This window comes from Nannobrachium achirus (assembly GCF_963921795.1).
Source record: "Nannobrachium achirus genome assembly, chromosome: 3".
Lineage (NCBI taxonomy): Eukaryota > Metazoa > Chordata > Actinopteri > Myctophiformes > Myctophidae > Nannobrachium > Nannobrachium achirus.
The window spans coordinates 28,576,432-28,594,144 of NC_137812.1; the positions used below are offsets into that span (position 1 = coordinate 28,576,432).

Consider the following 17,713-nt stretch of genomic DNA (forward strand, 5'->3'; position numbering starts at 1 on the left):
GATAAGAGGTGCACGCAAGTACAATATAGGTCTTTATAGGCAGGCATATAATCTGTACAGTATATGTTCATTTGAGTGCAAGTACAGTGTGTGTGTGTGTGTGTGTGTGTGTGTGTGTGTGTGTGTGTGTGTGTGTGTGTGTGTGTGTGTGTGTGTGCGTGTGTGTGTGTGTGTGTGTGTGTGTGTGTGTGTGTGTGTGTATCCACCTGGGACCAGTAGGAGTGCTGAGGCAGGTAGACTGGTGCTGACAAGGATTTCTACCTGGAGAACAAACATGCTCCTCTTCTTCACACAGCACACCTGACACACACACACACACACACACACACACACACACACACACTCACACACACACACACACACACACACACACACACACACACACACACACACACACACACAGTAGAGAGAATGACAAGAGAACGTTATCTCACAGTATGTACCTGTAATCTATAATGAGGGGAGAGAGACAGAGCTGTCTCTCCCCTATCTCCATATTGATAAGATTATTGATCACACTCGATATAATACCATTTGGCCACCATTCTGACCACATTCATATAATGTGTGTGGATCAAGGGGCAACAGTAGCTTTGTTCGCTGCCACTTCCGGGTTCTCTGTGGAATCTGCTGTTCCTAACAATGGCCCAACAGATGTCGCTATTTCACCTTCGACTGGCGTCAAGACATTTTTATCTCAATGTGTCTGAACACTTGATTTTATTATCTTAAAAAACACTTTGCTTTAAATTGCTTAAAGTTTAAAGTATTTTTTAAATCATCTTGATATGCGTTTAGTTAAATTATGGTCACATACATTTTTTAATTAATGATAAAGTAGGCTCTGTTTCTAGGCCCCCCAGCCAATAGCATTCTTTCAATTCATTTCCGTTTTCATTTCTGGAGCGGATATAGAAAGATGGCGGATTTGCAATCACTGAAGAATAGGCTTCGTTTACGGTCTGTAGAAACCAATGGCGTGACGCTGTCCATTCATTTTACAGTCTATGGAGTGGATGGTGTGTGATGTCTTGTCTACCTACCAGTGTACTCAGGGGGACACAGGCAGGTGTAGTTGCCCACTCCATCCACACAGGTGGCGCCGTTCTCACAGCCGTGGTCCTGGCAGTCGTCCACGTTCACTTCACAGAAGGAGCCATGGAAGCCGAACAGACAGGCACAGCTAGACACCACAGAGGAAGAGAGAGAGAGGCATATGGTCTGTCATGAAAGCTAAACATAAAAGATTCTTTTTGTATTAAACCCTGGGGCTTCATGCTGATAGGTGAGTGGACAGTCTGTTGTCCGCTGGTTGCTGCATGTCCCTGATCCCTGGCTGGTCTCTCCAGTAGAACAGGGCTATTTACTCCAAATACAGTAGGCTATATCGAAAAACAGACATTTAGAAATAACAAATCTTGCGCAGCGTAGTTCATTTTGACACAGAAGTTAGAGTCTAGATATACCCCGAACCCCCCCTCTTCATTCGCTAACAGCTAATTAATTCATATGCCCACGTTCATTCTTACTTCATTCTCATTCGCTACAAGCTACTTCATACACACCCTCATTTCTCAGTGTAGTCCTTATAAGCAGCCTCTGCTCACTGCTCATTCTACATGTTCAGCTTTCAAAGCAGGTTGTGTGATGTGTGTTAGAAAAAATCCTCCACCTCCCCGGCCTCCTCCCTGTGGCATTTAGCTTCAGTTGTAATGGATGCTCTGTGATAGGATAACATGTGGATTGTACCATGGTTATTCCATGATTGTGGTATGATGAAATGTTGATTGTACTATGGTTATTCTATGTGCTGTAATTTATGATGTAATTGGAAGTTCATGTTTTATGTACATCTGTAACTTATGCTCTGCTCTGGGGGGTCTGAGATAGCAGATTCTGTGTTATGTTATGGTTACACAGATAAATGTATATCATCAGAGCAGAGCCCATCTGCCAAACTCAATGCAATATCATTGCATAAATGGTTATGTTATTTCTAATACATGTCAAATGGTTAACTCTAAGCTGAAGTGTTTAAATGAACCGACTTAAAGCTGCACTATGGCCCCCTTTCCCCCGGGTTTGAACCGGTTCCGCTCTTTTTCCCCCGCCTATTGAACCAGTTCAGTGTTTCCACTGAAAATGAATTGGTTCAGAATCCTAAAAGTTGGTTCAGAACTGGAACTAAAAAAATCTTTTTTTTTAAACAACATCGTAATTGAGGCAAAATAATCGTGATATTACGTTTGAAGTCATATCACCCAGCGCTACTCTTCAGCAAGCCTGTCTAAATAAAGCATGCACGCACACATGCACAAAAGAAACTGCCTTGGAAATGAAAACCCTTACGCCTGGCTTGTACTCCTGGAAGGCGGATGTTTTTGTTTTGTTGATTTGACCCCTGAGACACATTCAGATTTGACTTTTTTACAGCATATCAGTGGTTTGGCTCAGTGCTATGAAGCTTTTTTGTTTTGTTCAAGGTTCACATGTCAATTTGAATAACATAAGTAAAACAGTCAGAGGGAAGGCTTGGTGTCGGTGAGCTCTGGCTCAGCGTAGGAGAAGGCAATGTGTTTCTGAGATCACAGGCACCTCAGCCTGCAGATTAAGAGGCTTTTGTAAACTAAACTGCTCATATCAACCTCCAATGAACAGGGCTGGAAAGGGAAACAAATTCGGTAAGTGGCATTTATTGCCTTGATGCAACACTTCTGATGTGTGTAAAAAGAAATAAAGTGGCTCACTGCTCACATAACGTTAAAGGGATATTTCACTTTCAAAAAAACTTTGGGTAACTAATTTTATCATCTAATCAGGCTCTTATGAACACCCTGAACAGTTTTTAATTAGCTTGATTGAATATTTAGATATTTGATGTAAATGTTACCCCACACACACCCATTGTAACTTCAAACTTCATTTTAACCATGATAGATTCATTAAAAACACCCATTATTTTTTCTGGTGACTCATACTACCCTCCTAATACGTGAGCAGGCCATGTTTTTTCAATAACGTTTTTCATTTATGTTTAATAATTATATTTTTGTATTTTTTTCCCCCATTTTCCCAAATAATTATTCAAAATAAATGAAAGGCCCTTCCACTGCTCCCTGTTGAAAGTGGAATATCCCTTTAATATCAATATATCCTGCATTGTGATCATGACATTTCATTTCAGCATTATAGTGTAAATTCATTCAGGAATAGGTTTAACCATTCAGACCTGATTCTGATCCTATAAATAAATGCTTTCTAGAGCATTAAGGTCTCAAACGTTTTCGTGACCCACAAAATGATAATGTATTTGTCCGTGGACCTCCATATGAAAATATGTTCTGTCTGTGCCAAAGACTCAGAGAAGATTTGTGTAAAACAAATATAAAATGTATTACCGGTATATAGTCTACTGTATATCGTCGTTGTCGAGTGGAAACCTTGTATCTCCAATTTTCAAATGTGTACGTTCTTTCGCAAAGTAAAGCCTTCTTCATCATACAAGGCCGTCGCACAAAAGTAGTGAAAACAGAGGATCTACAAGCACACAACGCCTCGCACTGTGCTTGTAGATTGTCTGTTTTCACTAGATTAAATCATTTTTAAAATGCTAAGTGCAAAACGGACGGTTTTGGACATACTGTACAAGGTTTCACGAGGCGTTGTGTGCTTGTAGATTGTCTGTTTTCACTAGATTAAATCATTTTTAAAATGCTAAGTGCAAAACGGATGGTTTTGGACATACAAGGTTTCACCCGACAACGACAATAAATATATACTAGTAAGACACCTCAGGGTGACTTCGACTTGCGACCTCAGGGTGACATGCGCCAATTCTTGGCCATCTGGCCAGTGATGTAGATGGGACCAGTTACTCATAGTTACTCATATACTCATGATAGTTATGTTATGTCAAAACATGCCCATATATGGACATTACCAAATATGGGCATTCCCATATATGTCCTTAATATTGATAACGTAATATCCTTAATAATGTCCTTAATATTGACAATATAGGAATCTCCATATATGGGCATAAAACGTACGTTAATTAGTAATGCCAAGAAGGGCCTTGGTGAGTTAGGCCTTGGTTTGATGCCTGTGGATCTCCATATATGGGGATAATGGGGTACCCTAACATTCTCATTTTCGGCCTGGGATTTATGACATCAGAAATCTCCATGTATGGGCATAAAAGTTTTTTTTTTCTGGGAATGACCATATATGGACTTTTATACCCTGAGAAATCTCGTGGCTTGTCTGACTGTCAGTACAGGAAGTGATGTCACGCATAAAAGTTTTGTTTCTTTTTCTGGGAATGACCATATATGGACTTTTATACCCTGAGAAATCTCGTAGCTTGTCTGACTGTCAGTACAGGAAGTGATGTCACGTGACATCCTTTTTATGCCCATATATGAGTCATTCTGTACCACATCACTGTGACTCACTGACATCATACTGACATCACTTCCTGTACAGCCAGACAGACAGACAGACAGACAGACAGACAGACAGACAGACAGACAGACAGACAGACAAGCTACAAGATTTTTCAGGGTATAATGCGACCTTCGGTCGCAATTATTATATATTTTTTTAATATAAAAAAAAGATCGCAGCACAGTGCGAAGCGACGTGCTGCGAGCTTGTAGTGTGTGTGTGTGTGTGTGTGTGTGTTACCTAAACCCTCTGGTCTGTTCGTCACTGAGACATGTTCCTCCATTGGTACAGGGGTTACTGGCACACGCATCCACTGGAGTCTCACAGTATTTACCCTGGAGACATGACAATGAAAATAGACCATATTTTTGGACATGGATACATTTTTCATCAATATATTGTATGAAGTCATTTACGTTCGTTGTGTGAAGTCCTGTATTAGAGCCCTGCAAGCCCGTCAGGGCCCGACCAAGGCCCGGCCGGGCTCGGAACATTTTGCGCGGTGAATTTCACCCTATATAAACTTGTGGGCATGACCTCTCAATATGTGCGCTAGCTAGAATGGAGGGGGTGTGTGGAAGGCAGCACCCTAGGCTATGGGTTCTCACAGTCACGTATCTATAGCAACACTGAAAGCGCGAACTCTCATTGGTCGTGTCATGAGTAAATTAGCCAATGAGCTGGCCACAATGAGCCGAGGGTTTTTCTAGACACCAGACTACAGGGCAGTCACACACAAATACACACACCAGTGAAAGCGCACGCTTGAATCTAATGAATTAATAATAGTAAATACATATAATAAATACATAAATAAGGTGTTGAGCTTCACTCACTCACACACACACGCACGCGCGCGCACGCACGCACGCACGCACGCACGCACGCACGCACGCACGCACGCACACACACACACACACACACACACACACACACACACACACACACACACACACACACACACACACACACACACACACACACACACACACACACACACACACACACACACACACACACACACACACACACACACACACACACACACACACAGAGAGAGAGAATGTACCGTACCGTGAAGCTGGCTTTACACACACAGGTGTAGAGTTGTGTGGGGTGGTCCTGGCAGACCCCCTGGTTCTGGCACGGGTTGGACACACAGGGGCTGCACTTAGCCTGGACAGAGGCTTCCACTGGGCCTGGACACACATGGAGACAAGCTGCTTTACTATGGACACTAGAACCTGCTCTGAGCTTGGGCACTGTTAGGAACACCCTAACACCCCATTGTGCGCGGCAATCACGAGCAACAGGTTGACTACTATGACTAGTACAGTGGCTCTCAACCTTTTCAGGCCGTGACCACCAAAATAATCATATTTTAACTGGGGACCCCCAAAATAATCATATTTTAACTGGGGACCCCCAAAATAATCATATTTTAACTGGGGACCCCCCCCCCCCACCCTGACGAGCACCAAGAGTTGAGGCATTACATTTTGTATTACACGGTTCTATTGTGAAAATAGCAGATCTACATCCTCACAAGGCGTTGTGAGTATGTAGATTGGCTATTTTCACAATTTCTGCCTCTAATATTTGACGATTTGGCCAATGTTTAATTTGTCATTTTAGAGGTATTAAAAAGTCCTTAAATTGTCACTTTAGACATGCACACTTAAACATTATGCTGGTTTGTTTACTGTTCAGTGAGAAAACAATGTTTCACATTAAGCTAATCATCTGGGGACCCCCCAAAATAATTCGACCCACAGGTTGAGAACGACTGGACTAGTAGATAGATAATAGATAGACTGATAGACAGATTGGTCAATCTATCTATCTATCTATCTACTGTATCGATAGATAGATAGATAGATAGGGAGGAAGTTATTTTCCAACAGTTGGTGCTTATACAACCCAGTAAATGACACATAATACAGTATCACAGTAACAGACAGAAATAGAACATAGAAATTGAACGCGCTCAGGCTGAGCAAATGAATGTGTCACCTAGACAGGATACTGTGCGTTTATTTATGCTTCTGTGGGCGTCTCTCTCTCCATGCCAGCAGGGGTCATCAATATGTCCGTAAACATAAACGTTTTAGATCTTTACACAACATTATACTGTTCTTAATTAAGTTGTTCATTCTAAGACCCAATTGCAAAATGCCAGTCTCCAGGTTATCTTCAGAATGTTTATGACACTTGTTTCATTAAATGCAGAAACACTTTTTAAAATGTGTACAAACATTGGAATAGACATTACTATGGCATTGGGCATGCAGTGGTTCTCAAACGTTTTATTTTCAAGGACAGCCCATATCTCTGAGAGTGAACACATGGAACACATGAGAGTGGACACTCTTAGAGTTATATACCTGTACTAAGGGTCAAGGGAAGGGACCCCTGAAGTCCCTCAACCCACATTGAGAACCACTGCACTAGTACACATTTAGGACTGAACCACTGCACTAGTACACATTTAGGACTGAACCACTGCACTAGTACACATTTAGGACTGAACCACTGCACTAGCACACATTTAGGACTGAACCACTGCACTAGTACACATTTAGGACTGAACCACTGCACTAGTACACATTTAGGACTGAACCACTGCACTAGTACACATTTAGGACTGAACCACTGCACTAGTACACATTTAGGACTGAACCACTGCACTAGTACACATTTAGGACTGAACCACTGCACTAGTACACATTTAGGACTGAACCACTGCACTAGTACACATTTAGGACTGAACCACTGCACTAGTACACATTTAGGACTAAAGCTTGTTATTCTGAGCAGCACTGTACTGTACTTACCCACAGGGATGGAACATTATGAAAATGTCATGACACGATTATTGTGACCAAAGAGATTGCGATTTACGATATTTTCACGACAATCAAAATATCCCCAACAAACATCCATTATCCTGGTGCTGAACATTTGACAAAAAATTGCTGATCTACAAGCTCACAACAAGTCGTGGCGCATTTGTAGACCTGATATTTTTGAAAATTGTAAAAATGTGTGCAAATCTTTGAATATATGTATTTTTTAAGCGAACATTTGTCACTCAAATTTTGCTTCTGGGGGGTCCCTGGAACTAATTATTTCGAGATGGGGTCCGTGGCCAAATACATATCATTTTGGGGGTCCTCCACATGAAAAAGTTTGAGCACCACTGACATAGAAATATAGTTTTTTTTTTAAATATTCAAAGATTTTTTTCAAGATTTTTCAGAAATAGCAGATCTACAAGCTCGCAGCGCAGCACCTTGTATATCTGCTATTTTTCAATAGTTAAAGTACCCAGGGCCCAGAATTTGGTGCGACACCCCTGCCCATCCCTACTCACCCAGACACTCAAACTTGTCTCCTGGTGTGGTGAGGAGCAGCTTGCCCTCCATGCCCCGCGGGCCGGTGCAGCGTGCGATGCCAGGCTCCTTGTAGCCACTCTTCACCCAGTCTGACAGCCAGCGCAGGCGACAGTCACAGTACAGGGGGTTGGCACCGATGGCCCTGGGAATGCCAAACCAAACCATTCACTTTGTTACAGAGATAAATACTATGTTATGGATTTGTTGTTGTTTTATTGGGAAGAACAAGGTTATGGGCTACATACACTGTACATACAATACATACTGAACATACATGTGAATTGTACTTTCATTTTTTCTTTTACCCTCTTTAAATCCATTACAACTGGGAAATCATCTAGATTCTAACTATATATACAGTATATATTAGTAACATGCAGCCATTCAGCTATTTACTGATTTGCTGCACTGTTTTTAATGTCCACACAGTGGCGCTCTCACTCCTTAAAGCTCTTCTGAGATGCTGCTAGTCTCTCTCTCTCACACACACACACACACACACACACACACACACACACACACACACACACACACACACACACACACACACACACACACACACACACACACACACACACACACACACACACACACAGAAGATATGATACACAACAAAAATGTGTGCTTATCTTACACATCACTATTGGGATCACATCTTGTTCTGTGTAACCCTAGTCCAGGGGTAGGCAACCTTTATTATCAAAGGAGACATTTTTGGCCCCAAAACGTATTACAAGTCTGTCTGAGCCGCAAAAATGTTTGCTTCATTTATTTATTCATGCTTTTTCTGGTCATTCAATATTACTTTTTTTTTTATTGTTTGCTCACTTCTCAAAGCTGGCAGCGTTGGCGGTGAAAGCAAGCAAACCTTACATTTTATCTGGTGTGATAGACAACACTTTATTCTTTACCTTAGGAGAATGTAAGAATAACTTTATGCCAACTGCAATGATAAATTATGATTAAAATGTAAAAAACAAAAGAAAACCTCTTATTCCTTTACATACTTCTTTGCCCAAGCAACTGGGAGCCACAGTGGAGGGCCTACAGTAGGCTCTAGAACCGGGGTTGTCAAACTTTTTTAGGCCGTGACCCCCCAAATAAACATGGGGGACCCCCACCCTGACAAGCACCTGGAATAGTAGGTATTACATTTAATGTGACTCCGTTCCACAGTGCGAGGCGATGTGAGCATGTAGATCTGCAATTTTTCACAATGTTCGCCTCTTGCTTACTTAATATTTGACAGTTTGCAATTAATATGGTCTTGAAAGTCACTTTATAAATGTGCACATACCCTGTATACACTTATGTAGGTTTGTTTACCGTTGAGTGAGACTTCTTTTTTTTACATTAAGCTAATCATCTGGGGACCCCACAAAATAATTTGGGGACTCCACTTGGGGTCACCAGTGGTGATTCCAGGTGGTCCCCAGCAAAATGATGGAGGAGTTGGTAACCAAATGGACCCTGATAGATCTTTAACTCTTGAGAGCGTAAAATGAAACCAAATGGACCCGCTCGCAAGAATTAAATTATTGTTAAACATCTGCATTACTTAATTTACAAGAATTCTAGACAATTGGAGAATGTAGAATAACTGTTGATCAACGTCTGCCTGTCACCTCTGCTATGGTACCACATCAATAGCCTACTACAGTATGGAATTGTGGACAAAATATTCTACATTTGGGTCTAAAAGAAGAAAATCTCATCAAATGGTCGACTGTGGCTCAAACCACTGGTCTAGGGCTCTGACACAGCCATGGCCTGCGTTGTGCAGAGCAAGCATAGAAGAACATTATGGTGACCTCGTCATCAACAGAGCTGTGTCTCCTTCCCAACCTCCTCTGCTCCGCTCACTCTCTCATTCCCTTTCTTCTCCTCCACTCCCTCCTTCTCTCCATACTTCTCTATGTATCTAAACCCACCATCCCCACCCCCCACATCTCTCTCCTCCAAGCTCAAATCATGCTTGACTGGGGGATGCTGCTGTGCGCACACGCACACGCGCACACACACACACACACACACACACACACACACACACACACACACACACACACACACACACACACACACACACACACACACGTATACCGGATCAATACTGCCCCAGGAACTAGTTGATCTCTGCAGCTAATCCAATATCGCAGGCAGCCACTTGAAAGCTGTGGATCCATCCGTCCAAACCAGTGGACCTTTCTTTCCGCACCAGAGTGAGACTGTGAGACTCACTGACAGCTGAACACTAAAACACTGATTCTTATTGGAGCCACTGAATGAAATGTAATGAACAAACACCCCATAGCGCTATTAGGGGTTGCCACGATTCGGGAATCCATTCCGTAAAAAAATATATGCTGTATACTAAATATATATATATATATATGTTCTTAGAGATTAGCATTTTCCAAACCCACAATTTGATTTGACCTTTGTTGTTCACCACAAAAAATACATATTTTCTATCTTCTTCTGTCACACCCGCCGTGTAGCCTTGAATTGATGGAGATTCTTTAGTTTTTGTAACATTCATGTGTGTGTGGGTGGGTGTGTGTGTGTGTGTGTGTGTGTGTGTGTGTGTGTGTGTGTGTGTGTGTGTGTGTGTGTGCGCGTATGCGTGTGTGTGAGTGTGAGTGTGTGTGTGTGTGTGTGTGTGTGTGTGTGTGTGTGCGCGTGTGTGCGTGTGCGTGTCACACTTACAGATGAGACAGAGAAGCCACATCGCTGAAGATTCCCTCATGGAGTTCAGAAATGTCATTGCCATGGAGAGATCTGAAAGGAACAAAAAAAAGGAAACACTTCCAGGTCAAAGTCTGGGGTGTCAGAATGACCTTTCACAGGCTACAGGTGCTATCAATCAGGGGACTGCCCATAAGTCCTACGTATCATTAGTCCTACATCTCATTAATCTATTTATTATCTTCAGCATCACATTCAATATCTTAAGTAACTGTAAGACGGATAAGCTTCACCACTAGTATTACCATTATCATACCAGCAGTATAGTGCTCAGAAGAAAAACCTGACATTTGAGTATAGAACATGTACGTACATCTGGGCAATTGAGATGATTTGACAAATGATTTGCAATGCAGTGTGCACTGAATCTGTAATCCATACATTTTATATCTCTCCTGGCGGAGAGAGTTAATCGGCGGATTGGGCTTCACGCATAATTGTAGTTCCAGGCTTTCAGAATGTGCACAGACTGAGCCTATTGAAACCATGTCAGAACTACAACAAAGATGGTGTATGTAGCTTCAAGAAGAAAAACATAACATACGCAGAAAGATCACTAATTACAGCTTTAGCACCATTGTTAACCACAAAAGAAAAAAGGATGAAAGTCTGCACAACAGCATTGCTCCTAAAAGTGTTTTTTACTTTAAAAACACAAAAATATGGTCTCAGGTCTCAATTATATGAGATACATAAAGTGGTTCCTGTGTAAATAAGCTGAAAAGCTTACTAGGATCTCCTTTTAGTTGACCTTGTACCAGTGATTTGTACTGTCATGAAACTGTACTTTTTCCTATGCAAACGTCGAATCAATTCTTCAATCAATCAATCAATGGTACAACGTTTCATGGCCATCATCAGGTGCACCAGCGACGAACTGAATGTGTGCAACCCACTTCTGAACTAATTATCAGCACAGTGTAATAGTATAATTATCACTATTAGTATAATAGGCAATAAGGGTATAATAGGTACCGTACACTGCCTATTATATTGTACTGCATATAATCAGAGTCAAACTAAAGTCTAGGAACAGAGTTCACAATACTGTCACTGTCACCTGACAGCTACAAGATATACTGTATATACCAGTAAGACTCCCTAATCGGGAGATAAGCGACCGTTGGTCGCTTATCTCTACAAATAGGCCAAAAATTAGTTGTACCAAAATCGTCCTGATGGTGGCGCTAGATGGGACAGATGCGTTTTGATTACATGACTGTAGAGATACTGTGCGATTTGCGTGATTTTAGGGCAAAATCTGTAGGTGTCCAAAAATGTGTTTTAAAAAATCGGCCAGAAGGTGGCGCTAAATGGGACAGGTCCATGTTGATGAGATGAGTGTAGACATACTGTGTACCGATTTGAGTGATTTTAGGGCAAAATCTGTAGGAGCAGTGTCCAAAAATGTGTTTGAAAAAATCGGCCTGATGGTGGCGCTATATGGGAGAGGTCCATGTTGATGACATGAGTGTAGACATACTGTGTACCGATTTTTTAGGGCAAAATCTGTAGGAGCAGTGTCCAAAAATGTGTTTAATAAAATCGGCCTGAAGGTGGCGCTAAATGGGACAGATCCATGTTGATGAGATGAGTGTAGACATACTGTGTAGCGATTTGCATGATTTTAGGGCAAAGATTGTAGGAGCAGTGTCCAAAAATGTGTTGATTTTAGGGCAAAAATTGTAGGAGCAGTGTCCAAAAATGTGTTTTGCAAGAATCGGCCTCATGGTGGCGCTAGAAGAGGGCCATCTGAGAAATGAGGGGTGGGGTCTCCACGCCGCCGAGGCGGACGAATAGGTACCGGCCCCGGCTCTCCCGGTCGCTCCTAGCCCGAGTTAAGGCATTTTATGTGAGCTGCAGTGGAGGGGGTCCTCCACTGGGGGCGCCACCACTTTTGCATCCGTTCTGGAGCACCAGGAGTCGGTGGTCCCCGGGAATTCCCTGTGAGCAGCCCCGTTGGGGTGGTAATTTGGTCATTTTTGCACATTTGGTCATTTTTTACACCTGGGGGTCCCCCAGGGACTTGGGGGTCCCTGGAGCTCCGGGGGTCCTTGGAGGTTGTAGTTTGGCAGGCAAGGAGTGTGTGTGCAATATCTGGCATGGATCGGGGCAACGGTTGCGGAGATATGAGCAGGGCAAAAGTGTGACGTGTGACGTGTGACTGACAGACTGACGGACTGACGGAGGGACTGACAGCCGGTGGAGGTTTGGATAGTATAGGAGTGCAAGTAACTGCGACCTACGGTCGCAATAATATATCGTCGCTGTCCGGCAGAAACCTTATATCTCCAAGTTTCAAATTTGTATGTTTTTTCGCAAAGTAAAGCCCCGCTTCATCAGACAAGGCCGTCGCACAAAGGTAGTGAAAACAGCAGATCTACAAGCACACAAGGCCTCACGGTGCGAGGCGTTGTGTGCTTGTAGATCGGCTGTTTTCACTAGTTTAAATAATTTTTGCCAAACGGAGAGTTTTGGACATACAAGATATACATATCGTCTCTGTCGGGTTGAAACCTCTTATGTCCAAAACTGTTACTTTTGAGGATCCAAATAAAAAAAATATAAAAAGTAGCAGATCTGCAAACTCGAAACGCGTTTCAAGCTTGTGGATCTGCTACTTTTGATGCTTTTGTGTGACGCAGTAGTATGATCAATAGGGCGTTAACTGACAAAAAAAAACACAAAAAGTGAGAATATGGAGATAAGAGGTTTCTGTCCCAACAGCAACCATACTGTATATACTGGAGCCGATCCAGTGGTTTTTATGGAGTATCGTCACCTTGACAACGACAAAGAGCAACGAGCGTTGCTCACCTAATTAAACAAAAGCAGATGTCGATTACCCCCCCATGTGTGTGTGTGGTGTACTGTGCATGCATGTGTGTGCATGCATGCATGTGTGTGCATGTAGTTAGCGTGTGCTTACAGCAGTCGTAGAGAACGCAGGCCTCCCAGCGCCAGTGGAGGGATGCAACGCAGAGAGTTGTAACTGAGGATTCTAGTGGGGTGGAAGAGCAGAACAGTTAACACACACGCGCACGTGCACGCACCACCTACACACACTCCACAACTAGCTGACTTCATTATGCCGTATACCTTGCTTAAACCCACTTAATTAATTCATATATTCACCGTGCAGTCATATGTACTGTATAGACCGTACATTATATTCACTCATTCAGATATGTAGTCGTGCCAGTATTCCTTTATTCTTATTTATCTGGGTTTGGCTCTTGCCTCTTAACTCTTACTCCAGCGGTCGTCAAAACACTGATGAATTGAATACCTACTGTAGGACCACAATGGAAACACACAATTTGTGTTATCCTTTTTAGCCTAATTGGCTTACTGGGCACCTTATGCTGTTTGCATAATACAATTGCTTTTTACTAATAAAGTATTCAATCAAAACACCTTTTAATTTCAAGGACCCCCATAAAGGACTTACTGACATAAGTATGTGTTCAGTTTCCATGGTTCAAATTCTAAAATAGCAAAAAGTTCCAATGCTTTCGTGTGACGCTGTAGTGTGATCAAGTGGGGCGTTAATTAAAAAAACACACAAAAAGACAGAATATGGAGATAAGTGGTTTCTTCTGCCTGACAGCGATGATAACTGCAGTATAGCGCCCTCTATTGATACACTGGTGCTCTGTCACCGACATCCTTTTCATATTAGGGATTTATTGGACTGAGCGAGAGAGAGAAACACCAACACTACTGTATGCAGTCTGAGCCAGGGGTAGAGCTTGATGAACATTATGCTTCTCACTGTCCCCTTTCTGTCTTACGCATGTGTGTGTGTGTGTGTGTGTGTGTGTGTGTGTGTGTGTGTGTGTGTGTGTGTGTGTGTGTGTGTGTGTGTGTGCGCGTGTGTGCGTGTACTCACAGTGTGGTGAGCTGGCTCATGTTGTAGAAGGAGTCGTCAGACAAGGAACTGATTCTGTTGTTACTGAGGTCTCTGGGGAAGCAAAGGGTTAACTCTAATCAGCACACACACAGAGAGAGAGAGGGAAAAGTGCAGGTGGCTTCTTAATGCACGCTTTAGATTAAAATCCAGCCTAATAAACTGTACGTTTTCAGGCCAAGGAACCCTTAGTTGAGAAAGATATGAAGCAACTTTTTCATAGATTCCATATAGTTTCATCGTTTGACAGCACAATCATCAGTGTATTTTGGATTCATGTCAATTTGTGTTTTCACTTTTCAGAAACGTATACCACTTGAACCATCAAAACTTGAGATTTTTTTCCCCCTCTACACCAAACCTCTTTGCCGAAAATAGCGATCTACAGCCGAGGCGTTGTGAGCTTTTACTTCTGCTACTTTTGGCTAAAGGATTCAAGTGGTTAATATAAAAAAGGAGAAAAAAGTTTTTATCACACAAAGATTTTGAGGACCCCCTGTAGTAACTCTATGGTTTTCAGAGATAGTATGAGTGGATGTCAATACATTGGGGTGCAAAGGACCCCAATGTAAACAAGCCATAGTGCTTTCTTGGGTTTAAAATCCTCTTAGCAGAACTGTACTTTCCTTTGCTGTCTGGGAGCTGCTAATAAAGTATTCAAATCAATCAATGTGTGCTATTCTAATGCAGCACAAGTAATTGGAAGCATCCTTCAGACTAGCGCCAGTTAGAAGGTCTGTAGCACCCCCTGGTGGACTTGTTGGCTAACATCTGGGTGCACTCACCAATACCAAGTTTACAAAGACTACATTGACATGTATTTGGCCACCTCCATTTGAAAAGATTTTGTTCCAGGGACATACTGTACATAAGAGAAGATTTTGTCATTTGTGAATATGTAATTTGTGGATATTTGTGCTCACAACACGTGAGCTTGTAGATCAGCTATATTCGAACAGCCAAAGTTGGTTTAAAGTGATTTAAACATCATATTTTGATGCTAAATTAACACATTTTACAGGAGACCCCCAGGAGACCCCTTGGTCCTGGATCCTCCACTTTGAGAACCACTGATTTATAACATTTGGTGAGTCCACTGGGAACAGAACTACTACCAGCAACACAACAACAACTGTTATTAACTGTGACAGAACAATATTGTTAGAATGTGCCAATGTGTCAATGTCTTACACCAACTGCAGGTATTTAAAGGTGGCCAGTTCTTTAGGAACACTGCTGAACTGGTTCCCGTCCAGATAACTAGAGGAGGAGGGGAGAGAGAGGGGGGGGAGCAGAGGGGTAGGGTTAGCATGATATCATGAAAGCTACCACTGGTACATGGCTAGCTATCACATATTTTTCTAACACATTATTCCTCTCAGGTGATACCGACCAACCCCCCCTGGCTCACGGACAAACAACACACAACACATTAATGAACAGATGAGTTTCAATTCAAACGCTTTGAGTTCTAAATACAGTAGGTGCCTGCAAGTACAACACACACATACACACTAGGGATGGGGCGATATGAACATTTCATGTCACGATTTCATGTGACCAAAGAAATTACGATTTACGATATTAGCGCGATAATCAGAATATCCCCAACATCCATCAATTCACGATAAATTCAAATCTCCACGATACAATTATTGTGTTTTTTTATTATTGCGATAAACCATAATAACGATTATCGGACACACACACACACGCACGCACGCACGCACGCGCACACACACACACACACACACACGGCTCACAGTTCGGTGACGTTGCGGGGCAGTCCCTTGGGTAAGGCCTGCAGGTGCTTGTTGCTGCAGCGGACCACTGTGTCCATGCAGGTGCACTGGCTGGGACACTGAGGGCCTGGACCACACACACTGTCCTCCATCACTGCACCTGCAGCAGGAGAGGAGAGGGGTTTATCTGGGGATCATCGAATCAAAGTCCAGGGGTAAAAACAAAGGGTTTGGCCGTATGCTAGATGTTCCATTATGGAGGAGCCATATAAAGGTCCTTCAAATTGTTCTCCTCTGTTTTTAGGGCTGTATTTACACGTTCAGCTACTGTACTTTGCACAGTTTTAGCTGTTACATGCAGTTGTCATATACTGTATTATTCTCTTTCTTTTCAAATCTTTTTTATTAAGGTACAATGTCACAATGAGGCAGGTATAGTGATGGCACCCCAAATCACATTCCAATCACAACAATCATTGATACAAAATAGCACAGGATCTGAGGCGATCACGGTACGTACACATTCAGTTGTAAGGAAGAGAAACCCTGCCCATAAGAGATAATAAAAGAAAACATTTTTCCCCCATATACCCAATTTAGTGTCAAGCCAATTCCCCCATCCCCATACTCTACGTTTGACCTATCCCTGCTAATCCCCACAGTAGCCATTGGGAGGGTGAAGACAACAACGGGTCTCCTCCGATACCCGATCCGTCATGCCACCATCTTCTTTTCACCTGACGTTAAGGAGCTTCACCAGGGGGGCGTAACGCATGTGCATATACTGTATTATTCTGACAGGTTTATTTAGAGAAATTCTATCAGCAGGGGTAGGCAACCTTAGGCACGGGTGCCAAAATTGGCACAGGGGAGGGTGATCACTGGCCCACTGGCAGAAATGTGAGAGAGAGGAATTTTATTTTAAAATCAAATATTGTTTTAAATGTGGTCATTTAAATTAAGTCACCCAATTTGCAGCAAATTATATCCTGCACATAATTCTACATTCATTAAGACTCTGAACTTTGACTGGGGAGGGAGTCGGGGAGATATGATGACAGTAGGTGGGTTATTGCTTGAGTCTAATGATCATTATAACAATGTCCTGACAATCAAAATATGTCTGAATCTTTGATGGGGTGTCATTAAAATGTATGTTGACATGGCACACTGATTATCTAGAGAATAAAAACATGGCACTTCATTTAGAAAAGGTTGCTGACCCCTGCTCTACAGTATATTGTACTTTCTAATTCTAGTTCTTTCACATGGTGACCTCATCATGATGATACTCTCATCTCCTACCTTCTTCACATTGGAAGTCGGGGGCTGCTACGTCCTGCAGAGGGATCTCTCTGAGGAAGGCGGGGCCCTGACAGCGAGGGTTCCCCGTCACGATTCGCCGGCTGCGAAGCCACGCCCCAAACCAGGACAGACGACAGTCACAGTTAAAGGGATTGGCCAGGAGGTTCCTG

At 42.6% G+C, this 17,713-nt stretch overlaps 1 protein-coding gene across 1 annotated transcript in view; it reads right to left on the reverse strand.

Moving 5' to 3' along the window:
* Nucleotides 1-17,713, reverse strand: part of slit1b (slit homolog 1b) — a gene marked incomplete at both ends in the record, with an annotated part of 121,692 nt that overhangs the window by 23,901 nt on the left and 80,078 nt on the right. Inside the window, 11 exons of the mRNA XM_080722501.1 lie at nt 207-300; nt 1,044-1,183; nt 4,687-4,781; nt 5,521-5,645; nt 7,820-7,983; nt 10,548-10,619; nt 13,516-13,587; nt 14,479-14,550; nt 15,688-15,756; nt 16,260-16,398; nt 17,544-17,710. Of these exons, the coding sequence (XP_080578627.1) occupies nt 207-300; nt 1,044-1,183; nt 4,687-4,781; nt 5,521-5,645; nt 7,820-7,983; nt 10,548-10,619; nt 13,516-13,587; nt 14,479-14,550; nt 15,688-15,756; nt 16,260-16,398; nt 17,544-17,710 (1,209 nt within the window). The remainder of the gene's footprint in view (nt 1-206; nt 301-1,043; nt 1,184-4,686; nt 4,782-5,520; nt 5,646-7,819; nt 7,984-10,547; nt 10,620-13,515; nt 13,588-14,478; nt 14,551-15,687; nt 15,757-16,259; nt 16,399-17,543; nt 17,711-17,713) is intronic.